The sequence below is a fragment of the Opisthocomus hoazin genome, chromosome 3, assembly GCF_030867145.1.
Source record: "Opisthocomus hoazin isolate bOpiHoa1 chromosome 3, bOpiHoa1.hap1, whole genome shotgun sequence".
Taxonomy (NCBI): domain Eukaryota; kingdom Metazoa; phylum Chordata; class Aves; order Opisthocomiformes; family Opisthocomidae; genus Opisthocomus; species Opisthocomus hoazin.
In genome coordinates this window covers 86,994,979-87,013,715 of record NC_134416.1, presented here as the reverse complement: position 1 = coordinate 87,013,715, position 18,737 = coordinate 86,994,979, and the positions used below count along the sequence as shown (strand labels likewise).

Below are 18,737 nucleotides of genomic sequence, written 5' to 3'. Positions count from 1 at the left end.
TCCACCCCGATGACTCTGGTGACAACAACCTGACGTAGCAGAAGCAGGAGCCAGATGCTGTGTATCATACCTGCCAGCGGGCCAGGCTTTCAGGGACAGATGAACAGAACAAGCAGAGGTCCAGACCTAGAGGCTACTTGATCTCCGTTTTGTGACTGGTCAGACTCGGTACGTTCATTTTGGCTTACGGCACCTGCAGGATTGTGTTCATATTGAGGTGTTCAGGCAGTGAGCCAGAGCCCTACGGCTGGAAGCCAGCGGTGGAAGTCAAGCACGGTTTCTAATAAAACAACCACCACTTGCTTGACTAACTGGAGGAGCAGTGGAATATGACGTTTCTCTTTGAAGACACTCTTTGAGGGTCCGATTTTTTCCATAAATCTCTAATTTCGTGATGAATACCACCCCTCGCCCCAGCTGCCATGTTGCAGACCTGCCAGGCCGCGTGAAGGTGGGCTGCCCGCTCGCTTCTGCCTTCCGTGCAGCCAGCGCTCCTGGGCAGGAGGTAGGACAGCTGACCCGCAGCGGGGAACCTGCCACCATCGCAAGCTGTTAAATGTTTTGGAGGTGTAACTCGAGAGGAAAACCATCCCTGAGACAGCGCCCGTGGCCAAGAATCTCGGGCAGAAGCGGCCGTGTGCCTGCACGGAGCTCTGCCGTGCCATCCTCCTGCTGCGGATGGAAGGGGGGGGGGGGGGGGGGGGGGGTTAAACGTGGTGCAGAAGGGAGGCCCTGCGGAAAAACTCGAGGTGTTGTGGAAGGGGTGGTGGTCGCGTTCCCCTCAGGCAGGCCACGGTCTGGCAGGAGAAGCGGCCAAAGCGCTCACGGCTGGGCGCCAGGGGAGGAAGAGCGAGGCGCTGCGGGACACGTTTAATGGGGGGGGAGGGGGAGGTGACCCACCCCCCCGGAGCGCACACGCGGGCAGAGGACCCCCCGCCCCCCCCCCCCCCCCACCGCCACAACCGGGCCAAAAAAGGGGCGCCGCGGCGGAGCGCGCGCCGCGCCTCCTCCTCGTATTTCCTCCCCCGCCCACTTCCAGCGGCGGAGGGGGCTCGGGGCCGCCCGGCATGGAAAGTTAGCGGCGGCGGGATGCGCGGAGCGGCGGTGAGTTTCCCCGGGCGGCGGCGGAGGCGGCGGGGAAGCCCGGCCGGGCGCCGGGGAGGAACCTCCGGGATCTCCGCGTCAGCCCCGGCTCCCCCTCTGTGCGTGTGGTGTGTGGTGCGCGGCCGCCCGGCCGTGCCGGTGCCCCGGGGGCCGGGCCGCGGCAAGGGGGAGCGCGACGCGCACCGGTAACTTTTTGCCCCGGGGGGGAGGGGGGGGAGGCGCTGTTTTGTGGGGGGTGCGGCCGCCGCGCGGGATCCCCTGAGGAGACCCCGAGGGCCCCTGGGCGGCGGCTGAGGGACCGCGGGGTCCCGCCCGTGAGGCGGCGGCGTCTGAGGAGAAGCCGTCTGCTGTGCCTCGCGCCGCGCCGCCCGTCCCTCCCCCACCGGGCCGCGAGGAAACCCCCTCGGTGACCCCTCCCCCACCCCCGCCCGCCCCGGTTGGGGAAGGGGGCGGGGCCGGGAGACCCGGTGACGTCACTGCTCCCGGCCCCGCTTCCTGCAATAGAAAGTGAGAGAAGGTAAAACACCCCCCGCCCCCCGCCTCCCTCCCGTCCCCCCCCGCGCGGCCCCGCCAGTGACCGGGGCGCCGGGGGCGGGGCGGGGCGCGCGTCTCTCCCCGCGGGGAGCCCGGCGGATGCGCCCGGCCCGCCCCTCCCCTCCTCCCCCGCCGGGCCGCCCCGCCCCTCCCGCCCGTCAGGGGAGGCTCCCTCTCCCCCCTGTCGCCCCGCATTGTGCCCCCGGGGGGGGGGGGGCGGTGGTCGGCTCCCGTGCGGGACATGGGCGCCCGGAGGAGGGGTCTGCGGCGGGGGGCGGGCGCGGCCGGGCGGCGGGGGGCTGCGGAGGGGGGGGGGGCCGTGCCGGGGGGCGGCGCCTTGGCCGGCCCGGGGGGACGGTGCTGGGCTCCGTCGGGGTGTGTGTGCGTGCGCGGCGGCGCCGGGTCATGTTTGTGTTTGAGGTTGTCAAGTGAAGGAGGCTCCCGGCTCCCCCCCCCCCCCCCCCCCCCCCCCCCGCTTCCCCCCCCCTCCTTCTTCCCGCCGCCGCCGCCGCGCAGGGGTCGCCGCGCTCCCCGCCGCCGCCATCAGCCTCTCCCAGCCTCTGCCAGGTTTGCAGCGGGCCCCGCCGGGGGGGGGTGGGGGGGGCGGGAGGGGGGCTCGGGAGGCGCCGCCGGGAGGGAGGGGTGCGGGGCGGGACGGGCGCTCCCGGCCCCCCCAGCTCCCCCCCCGCGGCCGGCGCCCCGCGCTGCGCGGAGCTGCGGCAGCCACAACACAATGTGTCCTCCGCCGGGCGGGCGGGGACGGGGAGGACCGCAGGCCGCTCCCCCCGCGTTCCCTCCACCGCGGGGACTCCGCGCCCCGGGGGTCCGTCCGTGTGCCCCCCCCTCGGTGGTCGTGGGGGGGGAAGAGGGGGGGTGCGGCGCGGAGCCCCGGGCCCGGCCCCTCCCGCCCGCTGCCCCTGCCGCCGTCCCCGCCGGGCTGCGGCCCCCCCCGGGCATGTGTGCAGCGCTTTGTTCGGTGCGGCGTTGCGGAGGGGTTTTCCCAGGCTCCTCCCTCTTTATTCATTCATGTTTTTTTTTCCTTCCTTTTTTTTTTTTTCTCCTTTCCTCCCCCCCCCCCCTCCCCCCCCCCTCCCCTTCGCAACCCCTGCTCCCGCGTACCGGGGGCCCCGGGGATGGCCCCCCCCCTCCGCCCCGGTCCCTGATCGCATCGGCGGGGGGGGGGGTGGTGGGGGTTTTTTGGGGGCGGGGGGTGACCACTGCCATCCCTTCCCCCCCCGCGGAACGGGTCCTGCGGGGGGGGGATCGGCGGGTTTAAACCGTGAATAAGATGTCATTCGTGCTGCGGGGGGGGGGTGTCGGTTCGCTGGTCCCCGGGGGTGTTTCAAACTCCTGCTCCAGGTAACTTGCGTGAAGGAGCGGCCGTGTTCATGGTCGAGTGTCAAAACCCCAGCCCAGCAGCACCCTGGGTGCGGGGGGACTGGGGTTCGGGGGGAGCTGCTTGCTGCACGCCGGGCCCCCCCGTTTCCAGTTCGTGCCCAGGACCAGGAGAACGGACCTGGTTAGCATCGGGTTTTATTTCGCGCTAAACCTTTCTGCTACCCTTGCAGGTAAAGGGTGAACAGCTTGGCAGGCCGTGTGCTCTGCTTTGGATTCCTCCTCGCCTTTCCTCTAACGTGCACTGATACCCGAGTGGAGAACCATTAGTCAGGAAAAACATTTTCCAGCCTTCCTTTGTGTCAGTTGCAGTCAGTTTCTTCTCCTATTTGGGTCCTTTTAATGCAGCAACAGACAAAAGAAACATTAAAAATTAATGATTATATTCCTCAACAGTCTGTAGACTGAATGGGGTGGTTGCAAGTGGTCTCTTTTAAGAGACCATTTTTACAAAAATGTGGTTGACTTAAAAAAAAAAACCACAACCCAAACCCCTAAATTAATCCTTACAACAAACGCTAAAATTTCTATCTACTTCCTCCTTCGAGTAGCTGTCCTTAATCAACTTGTCCATCTTAGGGGCTGTTCTGAAGTTTATATAAATTTGAAAATTTTTTTACTAGTGTTTTCTGAAAAAAAAACTGTTAATTGCCATTAAAAGAAAAAGTGAGAAGTGGTTAATTTTTAATTTTGTGTAGCTGGAAGGATGGAATTACACCAGTTATTTTCTTTTTTTAAGTTCTTGGCGCGTAAATAGTTTGCCATAGCTCTGTGGGAGATTTCATATCCCGTAGGATTTCAGAAACTGAACAAAACACTCCTGAAACTGGAAGCAAATCATAAGAATATTTGAAAAGTAGGAAAAGTTTTGTTAATCCCGGAAAAGATGTAGGTTTGAGGATGCAAGCGTAGGTTTGTGCCAATTTAGCAGCAGCAGTTCTGTGTGCTAGGCTATGAAAAGAATTCCCTGCTCCGTGGGGTTTATCCGTGCTGGGGCTCTGCTGGCTGCAGCCTGCTGTAAATGCCGGCTGCTGCAGCCACGCAGGACCACACCAGGGCACAGACTTGCTCTGCAGCAGCGTGTGGGTGGGTCAGGAGCCGGCATGGTTCTCCGCGCTGTGCTGATATTTCGGCAGGAATATCCCACGGGGAGTTCTTCCGGAGTTGCACGCTCCACGTAAGGAACCTGGAGGCAGCTGATGTTACAAGGAGGGCAGATTGTTGCTGATGCAGTGCGTGTTCGCCCTCCGCTCTGCTCTCTCCCCCCCCACCCTGAGAGGAAGATCTGTATCTTAAAGCCCGATGTCAAATTTTGTTTAGTTTTCTGGATTTATTTGCATGGGACATGAGTTGTTGGAAGACGTTTTCTGGCTAGAAAACAGCTGACAAATGTGGAAAAGTATCTTAGTTTTCTCATGCTTCCTGAGTAATCCCAGAAGGAGTCTCACCCTTGTGTAGTTTTCGTAAGGTATTGGAACATTTCACTCTGTAAAAGGATAGGTACAGAAATACTTCTTGCTCATCACTAATTTCCACAGCCATTTGAGGAGGAAAGGGAGCAGATAGGTATCTTTGTTTTCCTTATTAATGCGTACAATCTCATAACTTTTCTTTCTCTTTTTTTAGCATATGGATTAAATGACCCCCTTGACAAGTTTATGGAGCTGCCATCTCTCTGCTTGCTGTACTTCCCATTTCTGAGAGGAGAAAGTGGTGTATGAGATTAGAGGAAAATGCCTCGGACAAAGCAGATACATCCCAGAAATCTGAGAGGTATGTAGCTCTCAGCTGAGAAAGAAAAGCTCCTGGGGAAGCTCGGTTGCAGTTTCAATTACGAGGTTAAAGGAATGTGTATTTAAGAAGTCTGGTTTGATCCAATAATAGTTTGCAAGGAAGTTTTAGGAGTCATCTGCGACACAGCTCTAATTTTGATAGAAATAAGTGGAATCTGGTCTTACTCCTGCAGTCTGTGTGCGTGACAGCATTCTTGATATCCTCCAGCTTACAGCAATAACCAGCATGAACTTTGAAAATGCAAAGGAAGACGTAGTTTCCTTACCAGAGAATTTACAGTTGAAGTATACAGGGAGGTGGGAAATGTGCGTAACGTAGAAGCAGCATGAGTAGTTGTTTTTCTTAATAGTGATCGGTTTGGCTTGCTTTGGATGGGATCAGACTCTCCTCCCGTGCATCCCTCCTCGCTGTCTATCATCTGTCACCCACGCTGCTGCGGGCATTGCTGGGTTTGACCTTGGTCTTCTCGCTGTCCTGCCTTCACCCAGCCAAGTGGTAGCTCGCTGGCTGTGGAAGGGAGCAAGCAGGCAAGTGAGCTGCTCCTCAGACTGGCCAGCTTACATGTCCAGGCGTTTCCTTGAACAAAATCCCAGTGTGCTTAACCGAGCCCAGGACTGGCAGGTGAACGCACGGAATCCGATCCTGTGGTTACTTGTTAATGTCTTGGTAGAGGTGGCCCTGGAGGAGTTAAATGAGGGGAAAAATACAGGTCAGCTGACAAGCAGACATGTATGTTGAGGGAGAACACAATTCCATCCCCACCCTTGTGCACAGCTTTCAGGTGAACAGGCTTCCACCTGCACCCTCACGTGTAGCTGTCATCGGCTTTTTTAATGTGCGTTTTACAGTTGCGGTGTCGAAGCATCTCTTCACAGAACAAAAGCGTTCACAGAACAGCAAGCATCAACATAAAGTTTTAGAGGGGGGGAGCAGCATTCGGTTCTGGTTTTTAATTTTTTGTGCCAAAACCCAACATCCACATGTGTTTCAGTGAGTTTACAGTTGGGAGGCTCTCAAGTGCTAGTGCGTATGGCTGTGTCCAAGACCGCGTGTTTGCAGACTGTTGCCACTGCTACTGTTAACAGTCTCTGCTGGAGAAGACATTTTTGTGGTGTCTTTATTCGGGAGGTGCTGAGTAGCGTTGTTCGGTGTGATGGATAAACCTCCAATCACAGATCAGGAATTTCACGTTTAGGTGATGCCGCTTCCCCTTCTTACTGAACGTGAAGCAATAAATCAGAGCCCAGTTTTTAATATTGCTGCTTACCAGATTGCTGGCATAGCTGAGCTTGTGTTTTCTGAGCTGATGTTTTCTGAGAGTGATCTAATTTTAGTACTCTGTCTGATATCTGCTCTTGTATGGCTCTGCTCTTGTATTGCTTGAAACTTAATAGGAGTTAAGTCTGCTGTAAGGCTTTCTATTCACTTAAAGAAACACATTTAAAATAAATAATCTAATTAAACTCTTAATTGTGTAAGAAATTAATTGCTTTTTTTGCCTCGCGTAATTTCCCCAGTAATTTAGCTTTTATCGCCCCCTGTAATAGCAGTTTTCATCAGTTCCTATTTTTCCACAACTAATGGAATTCTTGAATGAATTAAGATGGGTTAAATGTTGAGAAGGGAAATAGAGGTATATAGAAAGCCTGTAACTTGAAGTGATGTTGGAATGGTTAAATGATTGTTAAAACTATGCAGGTGCTGCAAACTTCAACACGTCGTGAGCATGTATTGCTACTATCGTGGGTTATTAGAGGCGAAGTGATTTGAAAAATCAGTTTACTTCTCATTAGTTATGCCCTATTTCCATATTTAGTCTACATAATGAGGAAAACTGGATTTCAATTTCTTTAGTCATTTTATCAATCTCTGAGAATATTGCAGAAAATATTTGCTGAAACCCTCGGGTTTTGATGGAGCTTGAGGAGGCTGAAAAATTTCACAGGTCTGTTTTCTGGTAGCTTATTTTTATGTATGCAAAGTTACACCCATCTGAAGTTGAGACTCTTAACCATTTTAATCCATGGTAATTAGTACTGGTGATAACTAAATCTGCAAAAAGAGTAAATGTCTGTGGTCGAAGGTGAAACTCAGCAAACTCTCATGTTTTGTAACTTTTGGAAGACAAAGATGTAAGGTTAAGTAACCTGTATTTTTAAGTTGTCTAAACCTGAGCGTCACCTTTTGTACTATGTACAAAGAACACTCCGTGGCCTTACCTGGCTTCTCCCTCCCTTGTCCCAACTCCTCTCGTTGCCCCACAGCAACCAAATCACCAACAGCTTTAACTAGAGTTGTCCAGAGCTCATCAATGTTTAACTTTTTTTGAGAGATCGCTGTTGAACAACCCTTGACATTCTCTAATCCTGTTGTGCATCAGATGAGTTACTTGGGTTGCACTTGCAGTCCAAGTCAGCCTGGAGATTAAACAGCCAAGTCCAAGAACCCAAGGTATTTTCCCCTAAAAAATCCCCAACCCAATCCCTGTCGTCTTCTCCCCTAAAACACACAGGAAAAAAACCCCACCATAAACACTCCCCACACATTCCCATTAGTTAAATTGAGGTTTGCTGCAGCATAGGAATAAGTTTTGAAGGTTTTAATATTGCCTCTGTTTACTGTAAGCAAGCTTATTGTCTGGGGAAAATAGAGCAGCATTGTTTTAATATAGAGGTAAATTTAAGATATTGTCGGGAAACCTTAAAGCTCTTCTTTTTGTGACATGGCTTGATTTTACTCATTTTGTATAGTTCTGAGAGAGCTGACAGCCTTTGCCAGATTAGCAGTGGCCCTGAAGTCTCAGGATCAGTAAAGATCAAGTTTATTTTTTTTATGGGTTTTTCTTGTGTGCTGAGGTCCTCTCCCCCTTCTTGGCTTTCACTGTCTGTTTATAGATGAGTCAATGTAGTGCTATACTAACCTGATTTTACATCAGGAAAAAAAACCCCTGCATCAGGAGGACAGGATATGGGAAGCATTATTTTGCAAATAAAAAGAAATAGTAAATTACTGGGCTGTTTGTTTTCATGACTATGTGCTAGTGACATGGTGTTAATGCCCAGCTGTGGCTGAATGAGCGTGATGCATCCGAAGGGTACCGATACGGCATCTGCTGTGCTGCGCTCGTTTCATGACGTTGTTTGGTCACATCAGCCTTCCCTGCTTCTCACTGCCAATACGTCTGTGGGTGAAAAATGTTACCGTCACCAGTGGACTGCTGTGGTAAGAGGAGCTGTGTGCAATATCAGGCTTAGCCTCCTGACTAACTTAACAGTTGTGGTCATCCCCAGCGGTAGGGATGAGTGGCTGAAATTTGAGAGAAATGACAGCTTTGCAGGTCTCGAAAGGCCATGGATCAGATATGTGCAAGTTCTGGAAAACCCCTAGGAGTTTCAAAGCAGAAGGCCAAAGGCATGCCTTGGAAAAGCCTGGTGTGTCTCACCTGTCACCTGTGTGACTGCGGCGGAGTTTGTAAGCAGGTGTTCCTGATGTTGTCGTAGTCTCTAAAATATTAAAGATGCATATCGTGTTGCTAATCAAAAGCGTTGTCACTCCCCCTCCAGAAAATGTGTGCTGCAAAAGAGGAAAAATATCCGTCTTGTTCAGACATCCAGAGGTCGTCTTTTCCTGGTTTACTTTGTCTGCTGTATGAAGTTTTAGCTCACGAAAACTAGTGAAAAGACTACTTTGCATGTGATTACACACTGATTTTACATGGCCACTTGATACACAGGTGTAACAAAGCATTTCTCAGAAGCTGTAATGTATTCCCAGAAGTGCAGCTACATTTGAGAATCATGCTGTTAGCAGGGCTGAGTGGGCTTGGTTTGTTGTCAGATGGTTGTGAGGGTAGAGAAGGAAAACCAACTCATGTTTTTGTTTACTTAGGAGTACCTGGTTGCAGAGTTTAAAATGAAAGCTTGTTTATTATGTGTACAGTGTTTAGCACAGTGATCTGATTCACCGATACAAAACTGTAACAGAAATATTTTGAACTTCGTCTCTTTCTGGATAAGCTTTCTGTTATTTTAAGAAGGCAAGTTGTTGCTGTTTTTGTTTTTTCTTCTTGGTCAAATATTTCTGTTTTAAACAAATGGCAGACGGGCCCATAAAGTTCAACAGCCGTCAACAAATCTTTTAACACTTTACATCTGATAAGGAAATGCGAGTATAATATGAATAGGTTTGCTCAGGCGCTTGATGGCTTTGCAGTAATCTGAAAAGTGTGCGTAAGTTTGCTGGAAAGCTGGATACATTGTGGGCCTTCCGATGCCCAGAAGAGCTGGGCATCTACTACGTCTAAGGTGTGGTTTAGCAAAGGCTTTTTGTGTTGGTTTAAAACTGTGATATGCTTTCAGTGCTGAAACAGGCCTGTCTACGCTGAAAGCTGACAGGTTGGTATTTCTTATCAGTGTTTGGCCGTGCAGTCTATAAAACCTGAGAATCGATTGGTGTGCTGTGCTTTAGCTCATGATTTGCATCAAACGACCTAAAAAAAAAAAGCTGAGATTTCTCAAGGATCACTCCTGCAACTTGTGCTTGCTTGGTTCAAGAGAAAAGTGCATGAAGTAGTGGTACATCAGAAGTGCTAGTGGTCTGCGCTCTGTGGCGTACCTGTGGACATCTGTAAAGATGCTGCATGCATGCCTTGCTTAAGTGTCCAGAGTGTGTGTGAGACAGGTGGAACAAGAAATCAGAGTTTTGACTCGGTGACTTTGTTGTAGAAATATCCCTTAATTTGGCAGCAGTTCTTGTTTCTGTGTATCAGATTGGTTAGTATAATTTCTTCTACAAATTACAGAATCACAGAATGTTAGGGGTTGGAAGGGATCTCTGTGGGTCATCTAGTCCAGACAACCTTCCTCATGAGCGTAGAGAGAATGCATGGCTCTGTTGGTGTATCGTCAGCTGGAATGCCAGCAGATCCACCTGTAATGCAATGAATAGGCCAGATCTCTTGTGGACAGTAGAAATACTGTCTCTGTCCCTTGTGTTTCTCATCTGGGATGTCAAATGATAAAGTTTATCTTTTTTGGTTTGTTTTTGTTTTACTTGTTAAGAGTTTAAGATACTCAGACTGCTTTTTATGGTGTGTATGATCCAACATCTTGCACTTTAGAGATCATCTTGGCTGCAGCCCTTACATTTTATTGTAATGTGAATAAAGTCTGTATTTACTTGTGAAAAACTGTCTAAAATATTCTGCAGTGTAAGAAAGGCTGTATTTGAAGCAGTAATTTACCACCCTTTCCCATCACCTGTCCTGTTGGTGTCTCATCGTTCCATGTCCCTAAATTTGGTTGTGTTTTTTCTACAGGGTTTAGTCCTATTCACTGCACAGGATGGTTTGGGCTTATGTCGGTGGCCACAGGTGATGGACAGAAGCCTACTGAGAGTGGATTGCAATAGGGAGAAGAATAGTAGGCTGGATAACACTGTTCAGTGTTGCCTTCAGGCAACTGCATTTAATTCCTGCCTCTGCCACTGAGTTTCTTGTGCAAGGTAGAATCATTAAGATTGGAAAAGACATCTAAGATCATCAGGTCCAGCCATCACCCCAACACCACCATGTCCCAACACATGGAGCAATTCTCTTGCACCAAACCTTTGCAGCCAGCCGTTAATTGCGTGTGCTGCATTTTGGCTGAGCAGAGATGCCCAGGCATAAATTCTGAGTTTTGCAACTGCAGTCAGTCCATTATGGCTACAGCTTGAATGAGAAACACTGCAAAAGTGCTAAGTACCTTTTAAAAAAAACCCAAACCATCAGGGTCTAGGTGACTTAAGTTAAAGGTCCAAGATTAGCCAACACTTTTGGCAAATCTTTTAATCTCTCTATGCCTCTGTTTTCTGCCTGTAAATTTGAGATACCAAGTACCACATCAGCTTCCAAGGGCTCAGAAGATAAAGTTGTTAGTGTTGTGAAGCAGACGCTCGGTGGCTAAATAATGGAAAAGATGATGAAGGAACTGGTAGTAAACAGAGCCAAGGCGTGAGCACAGCCCATTTTGCACACTGGCTTCTTTGGCGTAAACACCCTTGCTTTTTTGGCATTCTCCAACTTCTTGCTGCTTTGCTTCACAATCTTAACATTTAAAAGGTATTCTTAAAGGTTACTTCCTAGCTTTTAAAATACCAAACTGAAAACCCAAGAAACTCCATGGTGTTGAACCGCAGCGCTTCTCGTGTGAGTCACTGCTGCGTTGGGACTTTGTGGGGCAGCGCAGGCTTCTGCTGTGTGAGCCGAGCAGCGTTGCTGACGTACTCTGCGCGGACAGACGTACCCTGCCTGGACCGGGCACCGGAGCGTGGGGAAGGAAATCGCTCCCATCGGTGAGCCTGCATCATCGTGGTGAATGCAGGGTTTCGAGCTGCTGCTGAGAAAGCAGCCAGGAGGGTATACTCGCTGCGGGAGAAGTCTTCAGAGAGGAACATCTTTAATGTCATTGTTTCCCAGTTGGTTTTCTGAGACTGGCTTAAGTCATTGCTGGAGGAGGAGGAGGAAGCGAAGCAGCCCTGCCCTCCGCCACCTCAGATGCTCGTTCCCTGCGTTGCGTTGTGCTCCCCGCTCCTGCGTTCGCCATCCCTGCAGTGGAAGAAGTAGTGGTACCCAGGGCGAGTTACACTAACATCACGGGCTTTGGGTGGTTTTTGTGCTGGACTGGTTGGTTCCCTGATGCTGCACCCCCAGCACGGGGCAGCTGGGGAGGGACCCCACAGAGTCAGGGGTGTCCTGAGCCTCTGGCCTGAGCTCTTGTGTTGGAAATCTCCATTTGCCGTATGTAAGCAGCAGGCTTTTTGAGCTTCTTTAGTTGTCCAAAGACAGGTATAGGTTTTCATAAGGATAACAAAAGGTGTGTTCCATTTTCTGGTTTCTTTGCTTTTCCCTCCAGAACCCCTGTTCTATGGACAAGTTTCAAAACTGGGAAGCAGTGGAGATTCTTAATGGATGACTTTAAGAATTCTAGTGTGCTGGTAAACCAGCAGGAAACTGAACTGGTCTCAGTTGACACCTTAATTAAAAATAAAATAAACCACTCCCTGTAAAACTTGGCATGAACTTTCATTCAGAATGAACAAAATTTGGCTAAGATTTAAGCAATTAAAAAGAGGTCCAGAAAACCAAACCTGATTGTAGCTGGCACTGTCAACTTTGAATATGTATTTATAGATTTCTGCATATGTGTGCTTAATATTAGGAAAAGAAAATGGGGATAATGCAAAGAGCATCTGCTGGATACAGTGGCAAAAATAGGTGCTTTCAGAGCAAGCTAAAAGAACATGAAGAAGAGAGATGAAAGAACAGTATTCCAGCTAAGAGGATTACAAAGAAATACCTGCAAGAATGTTCATGAAAGAAAAAGAATGGAGGAAGGAGCTTAGTTCTGTTCTCTTGATAGTAGAAAACAGCAAATTTCATTTTTTTTAATGGAATATAAAATCATTGTAATTGCAGTTAGAATCAGGCGCGAGCTGGAAGAAATTGGTGGTGAAGTCTAAGGTTGAAAAAAATTTAATTCATACAGAAATGAGAAAAGCAGCAATGAACTACGGCTTAAAAGCTGTGTGTAAGCCAGTTAGATTTCTTTCAGAATACAGTGAAGTGGAAACGACGCAGATCTGTACTTCTGCCTCACCTTTATGTCCTGTATCTTCTTTATCGCTAATTGAGCGTGGAGTAAGAAATGCTACAGAATTTGGCATTTGCTGAAGCATGAACTCCAGTGTGTTAGGAGGGTCATGAAAAAAGTTGTAGCTGTGAAAAGGGAAACAAGTAGTAAGATTTTGGCAATTGCTCTTTCAAACATTTCTGTTAAAGCAGGCAGTTGGCTTTGGGATGAAACTGAGTCCAGTCTTTAGAGCCCAGGAACAATTACATTTTGCAAGAGTCCAGCTTTCTGACCAGCATTTAGAAGAATATGACTTTTTGTTTGTTTGTTTAAATGCTTGCATCTCAGAATAGATTTTGTTTTGCTGTGAGTGTGTATGAGGTAACTGTTTTGATGGGGGTGGGGGGTGTATGTGTCTGTGTATGTGAACTTACTGAACAAACAAACAAACAAAAGACCTAACAGCCTCTTCTAATACCTAACTATTAGAAAGTAGCATGTAAATAGCAAAATCCTGGATAGACTCCAGAAGCTTGGTTAAGAGAGCCTCCTTGCAGGTTTATGGTCATTTACATCTTAAAACGGCTGTTATGAAAAAGGCCATGGCTTATGGTCTCATGTTTTTCTTGATTGCCTTGTTAATGCTTTAAAACGATGTGTGTTTCTCTCTTGACACTCCTGTCGGTATTTTCAAGCTCTGAAGGCATTGGTCCACTAGACTTTGCAGCTGGGCTCTGGTTACTGCGCAGTCTCGTATCTAGCCCAAGAAACTTTCCAAGAGCATTTGTTACCGTTTGAAAATATCTTGCTGTGATGAATTCCCTTCAATAAAAAGGTACCCAAGGAGTCTGCACCATAGTACTGTTTCCTTCAGACCGTTCGCTGTGCCTGTGTTACGATGCTGGGAAGGGTTTGTGTGAGAAACCCTGACCCTCCAGGCCAGGATTCGTGGGGTTCTGGGGGAAGAATTCCCGGGCCTTGGCAGAGCGGACAGGCGTGCGGGACCTTGCTTGGGGAGCTCAGTAACAACAGACAGTTGTCTGTTGTCATGTCAGAGGGTAGTGTCTGTCTGACCTAATGCTTTGCAGAATTGCTGAAGAGGTGGAAACTGTTTCTTTTTCCTAACCACAGTCAGTTGTTACCACCAAAACAGTCACCCTGTAGCCCACCTGGATGTGCTCGGGAAGCTTAGAAAAAGACTGTGTTTTGGGGGTTGTGTTGGTTTGGTTTTTAATCCTGAAGTTATTCCCTTTTGTGGCATGTATTTGGGGTTTCTTCTTATGATCAGGCAATTTTGTTTCAAATTGTGAACTGTTGTAAATATTTATTGTGGAAAACGTAAAGGAGACCTCCTGGAGCTACACATTTTCAGAGAGCTGGTTATACCAGTCTGTATTTCCTAGACTTGTTCATTCTTTGGTGTGTTGGACTTCTGTGATAAGCATTTCAGTTCAGTAATGGCTTACGAGATTACGGAGAGAGGAACTCAGGCTCTTACTGAGTTGGAAAAGTAAGATTTTCCTTGCTATGTTAAAACAGATGAATAAACTGGACTTTAAATTTCCGAATTAGATGAGTTGGGCAAAGTGCATTCTTTCCCTCCACTTGTTTAAATATATCATAACTCAGAAAAATTACATCAAGAAGAAGGGGGGGGAACAACCCGCTACGGCACATGTTTGGAGCCTTCGGTGACGCATTCGTAGGGCAAGTGGGGAAGCTCTAGTTCAGTAGGCGGGGCAGTGCTGTTTGTTTCCGTACAAAAACTTCTTAAATGCCCTTAAAGCTTCTCTCAGAATAAGGTTGCTTGGCCAGTGTGCTGACTTGGCAATGACCTTTGGCGGCAGGCTGAAGAAGAAACGTCTTTGTGACGATCCACAGGTTGTGAGAAGCAGAGGGAGGACTTTTCTTAAGGCAAAGTTGGAAAAGTCTGTGTACACGAAAATGTCATCTTTGACTCAAGGCTTTGTTGGTACTTATATGATTGAATCTGGTTCGTGCAGCAAACCGGATTTAACATCTTTGATTACCAGCAGAAGCAGCGAGTAGGGAACGTATGTTTGTATGTTAAAACACCCTGTGGACTTTCTTCCCCCCAAATCCCCGTGTGCTTAGAAGAGGAGTTCCCACCAAGTCCCGTTCGTAGATCCCGGGGCGGCAAGGGCACAGGGTTTGGAGCGAGCTGCGGTGGGGAGAAGCGGTGGGTTCAGCAGGAGCCCGTAGTGCGACGTCGCTACGAAACAGCCGCACGTTTTCCTGGTCACCCGTGAGACACGCCGCTTGCGCCCTGCCGGTGGTGGGAGTCGTGGAACGTCCACAGCAGACCGCATGATTTCCTCCGAGTGCTGGCTGCATTTCGGGGGTCGCGAGGTGGGGTGAGATAGTGTCCAACAGTGTTGTTTTTAACCGCTGGAGCTCCGTTAAGTGCGATGGGAAGTTGCACACTGCTTCTTGCCCTAAAGGTTGCAATGCAGACACAATACGGAGCCAGGAAAAAGACAGAAGTATTTAGAAATGGCACTTAAAATAAGATTTCTGTGGTGGTTTTGCTATTCCATTACCTGTTATGAATCTCTGGCCTCAGTGCGTTTTGAAGAGGAGTACGTGGCACTTACACAGCAGATGTACAGATTTTACCTTTCTCCCTGCTTCAGGATTTCTTAGAGAAAGAAGTATTTCTGTCCCGGATCTATGAAGGAAACACAATGGTGTATGTATTAATTGTGTTTAAAATATTTCACTCTGTAATTTTTATTAGCAAAATACCTACTATGCCAAAATGTTCCTGTGATTCTTGGTTGTCAAGAGGCAGAGCTAAGTATGTGCGCTGTAATAGTTTAATGCCTTGAATCGTAAAACAGAATTGCCTCCTTCGATGTGAGGGCAATGCTTTTGTGGCTAAGAGGCAGATTAGGAACTACGAAATTCCTAAGCTTTATTACAGGGATGATTTAATAATTTTCAAACAATTCTTTATGTAGTGTACAGAGCGGGCGTGCTGAATTGTCTCTGGTATTGCGTGCATTTGTTGGGAGGTTGGGATAGTAGCCTTTTTGTGATAATTTATGGAACATTTAATTATGTTTTCACCTGGTGTTTTTTTCTTTCTTTTAAACAACGTGTATTTCTGTGCCAGTAAGATCCTAGGTTTGTTTTAGAGCGCTGTGTATGTATGCTATGTCCAGGTATGTGTGTCCATTAGCATGTTTCAAAACAGTGTTTTCTTTACATGCTTTTTCCTGCATTTTTCCTTAGAATTCTAGAATGTAACCTCAAACAGTGATGGAACTTCTGCAGATAGCAGAGGAATTGCTGTTTTTCTAGAGGATGATTTTACTTTTGTCGGACTTGCGAAATGCAGTTTGTCTCCAGTACCTCTTTGGCAAAGTTTGGTACCAGGGTTGCTGTAGGACCTGGCTGCTATCCCTGTTCGCATACATGAAGGCCATTGCCGTGGTGGTAGAAAGAAAACCAGTTTTTGTTGTTTGGCTGCTCAATGCAGATATGCTTCCCTGTAGAAACGGCCCATCTTCCCTCCCTTAGGCTTGTGAATTAGGCGGGTCCTTCGGCTGGCTCAGAAGCCCTGCAGTCTGAACAGTCTGTGGTTTTCTGACGCTTTCGGTTGTCTTGGTGCCTCATCTGCATATGCGAGAGTACTGTCAGGGCAAACTCTGAAATTCCCTGATGGAGCAGGTTGGGAGCTCCTGCTTGGGGCCTTTGCCGGAGGGATCCCATGTCGCAGAGTGAGCGGGCCCCGTAGGCACGTCGGGGCACGTCCCGGAGCTCGTGGGAAGTTTTCACAGGCATCCTGGCGGGGTATGGCCTCAGCACAAAACAGGCTTTAATTATTAATGTTTTTTCCAGTATCTTATGGCTGGCTTCTCTCTTGCCTTTTCAAAAATAAATGAATAGCACATTCCTCTTTATCATTGTAACATTTTTTTCTTCACAACTTTTTTTTTTTTGAAAGTGATGTTTCTCTATTTTTTTTTAATTCCTCACTGCTTTTTTTTTTCTGTCTTTCTTCAGAGTGACTTCCAGTTCTCACTATGGATATTGCTTCTCTACCATCCTGCCTGCTAATGCAAATATAACCAACAGTCTAGTGGGCATCTGGGAAACGGGCAAATTCATAGTGTCGTCTTATTCCTCCCTGATTCTTCTGCCTGTTCTTAAGCCTCACAAACCTTTGATATTGCTAACATCTTACATGCTTTGGTTTGCTCCCTGAACAAAGTTGTAGGTATAAAGACTTTTCTTCTGAAGTGACCCAGAGTTTACATGATGAGGCCTGAAAAAATGCAGTTAACAAAGTATGTTCCTTGGGAATAACATCTTCACAGTGCTTTGAGAAGGCAGAACAAGAAATTTGCTATGGAGAAGTAAGTTGTATTAAGAATCTGGGTTCAAAGGGTTGAAGAATGTGGTATCTGTCTGTAACACGCTCAGGAAGCATTGTCAAGTAATGGATTTTCAGTGTATCTGAAAACTGACCCCATTATTTTAGGCAGTTTTTCTACAAACAGTATCTCCAGGATGAAAAAGCAAGTGTGCTTGTGGTTGCATTTCTCATAGGTCTGTATAAACACATTTAGGACTATTTGGAAGTGCAGAAAATGAGTTAATACTGAAATATTTCATCAACTTTTGCAGTAATTTTTGTACTTTTTTTTTCTTGTTTTTTTGGGGGGGCAGGGTAAAAGTTCTTCATTTCCCCATTCTGTAGGAGATGCACATTCTGGCAGCTTTTCTTTTGAATGCTCGACCTCTGTGCTGACCAGATTTGCACAGTAGATCTCCCCTATTTATCGGTGTGATGAGCAGGCTGGTGTGCTCTGTGTGCCTTGCAGCATCCTTTCTGGTGTCTGTGTCAGTAGCATCAAGGGCAAAAGATGGACAGAACCTGTTGAAATCCTTTCTCGTGAACCTTAGTATGCTGCTTGCGGTCAGGCGTTAAAAGTTTATAGACAGAGCTTGCGAATTTCTGGTTTTCAATTTGGCTGGGAAATCACAATTTGCACAGCGTGGCTAGCGACAGTCCTAGCTCACTGAGGTTGGCCTTCTGTAGTTGGATCTATTAATTCCAAAAAGCTATTTAAAAATCCTTAGAAACAGGGAGGAATCTGAACATTAATGTCTTATTGGTGGAAAATAATAGCTTGAAAAGGATGTAGTGGTCAGTGTTTTCCAGAGCTGAAAGTTTCTGGTTAACCACTTATTTCTGCGAAGGCATTCAGAACCTTGAAATGCTTTAAGATCTACTGGTGCCAGGAAGAGAAACAGAGGAGACAAAGCCTGGTTTTAAGTGAACAGACTTAATGTAGATATGCAATTATATACTCGTTACCTGCAAGTTAATTTCAGTCCTGCATTTCTAGTAAACACTGACGTAAAACATGTCTCTTGAGCCAATGTTATAACTAATCAGCTTTTTCTACAAGATGCTTTGAAAACACAGTTTTGGCAACAGTAACTAAGATGATATTTTACAGAAGAACCCCCAGTAAATGGAAAGAAAGCTGGTAATCAGTTTTGATTAACGGATCTGCATTCTATTATTTAAATGTTTGCATCCTGATTAGCATGTAAGCTGAATTTAAATATGCAATTTTACTTAGCAAAATTTGAGGCATGGAGAATGGTGATAATCTTTCAGATGCCAAGGGCTGGGGATGTGAGGTAAAAAACGTGCAGGGGGTGCCCACCTCCCTCAGCTTGGTGAAGCGATAAACTGTGTGTTTGATATTCTCCCTTAGTTGTGGGATTATGGAGTTTCTTAATCAGATATGAGTAAAAGAAAAAGGGGGAGTTGTTTTATTTTGTTTTGTTTTTTTTTGCAAATTCAAATGAAGTTGTAACCGAAGTATTAAGGCTTTTGTTCATGAACTAGATGTCTCCTGCTCCTGGTTTTGCTGAAGATGAAGAAAGTTGAGCATATACCAAAGTCTGTGAGATTTTTCTGGTTTATTTTAAGAATTGCCAATTTATGATAGTATCTGATCATTTAAATCCGTATTTCCATTGTGATATTTGCTTCATATACGTGTGCAGAATAGTTGCTATTTTTTATGTTCAGGAAGTTTGTGTTTTTTTCACGCAAAAGCACTGATTCTGATAAGCGTTGTTAGGTACCAGAATGTAGTGGTTTGCTTTGCTGACTGACTTCTGCTTGCAAAGTTGAGACTTTTGGCCAAAAGAGCATGTGCATCTTTCTGGGTTGCAGATCCTGGCTTTGTGAGAAACTGACTGATTCAACAGAAAGGTTGGCCTGCCACGTAAGCACACCATAAAAAACGAGCA

At 47.5% G+C, this 18,737-nt stretch overlaps 1 protein-coding gene across 7 annotated transcripts in view; it reads left to right on the top strand.

The window, feature by feature from the left end:
- The first annotated feature begins 1,042 nt into the window (after positions 1-1,042).
- The window catches only part of HIVEP1 (HIVEP zinc finger 1), a 122,902-nt gene continuing 105,207 nt past the window's right edge, over positions 1,043-18,737 (top strand). For 6 of the 7 annotated variants that reach the window (XR_012763510.1, XR_012763512.1, XR_012763511.1 and 3 more), the window contains exons 1-2: positions 2,142-2,205; positions 4,660-4,806. Coding sequence is in view for 4 of the 7 variants with exons in the window: in XM_075416928.1 (XP_075273043.1) it covers positions 4,767-4,806 (40 nt within the window). In the remaining 3 variants the exon portion in view is untranslated. Of the gene's footprint in view, positions 1,105-2,141; positions 2,206-4,659; positions 4,807-18,737 lie in introns of those variants that run through there. The other variant, XM_075416925.1, reaches the window with a different exon arrangement.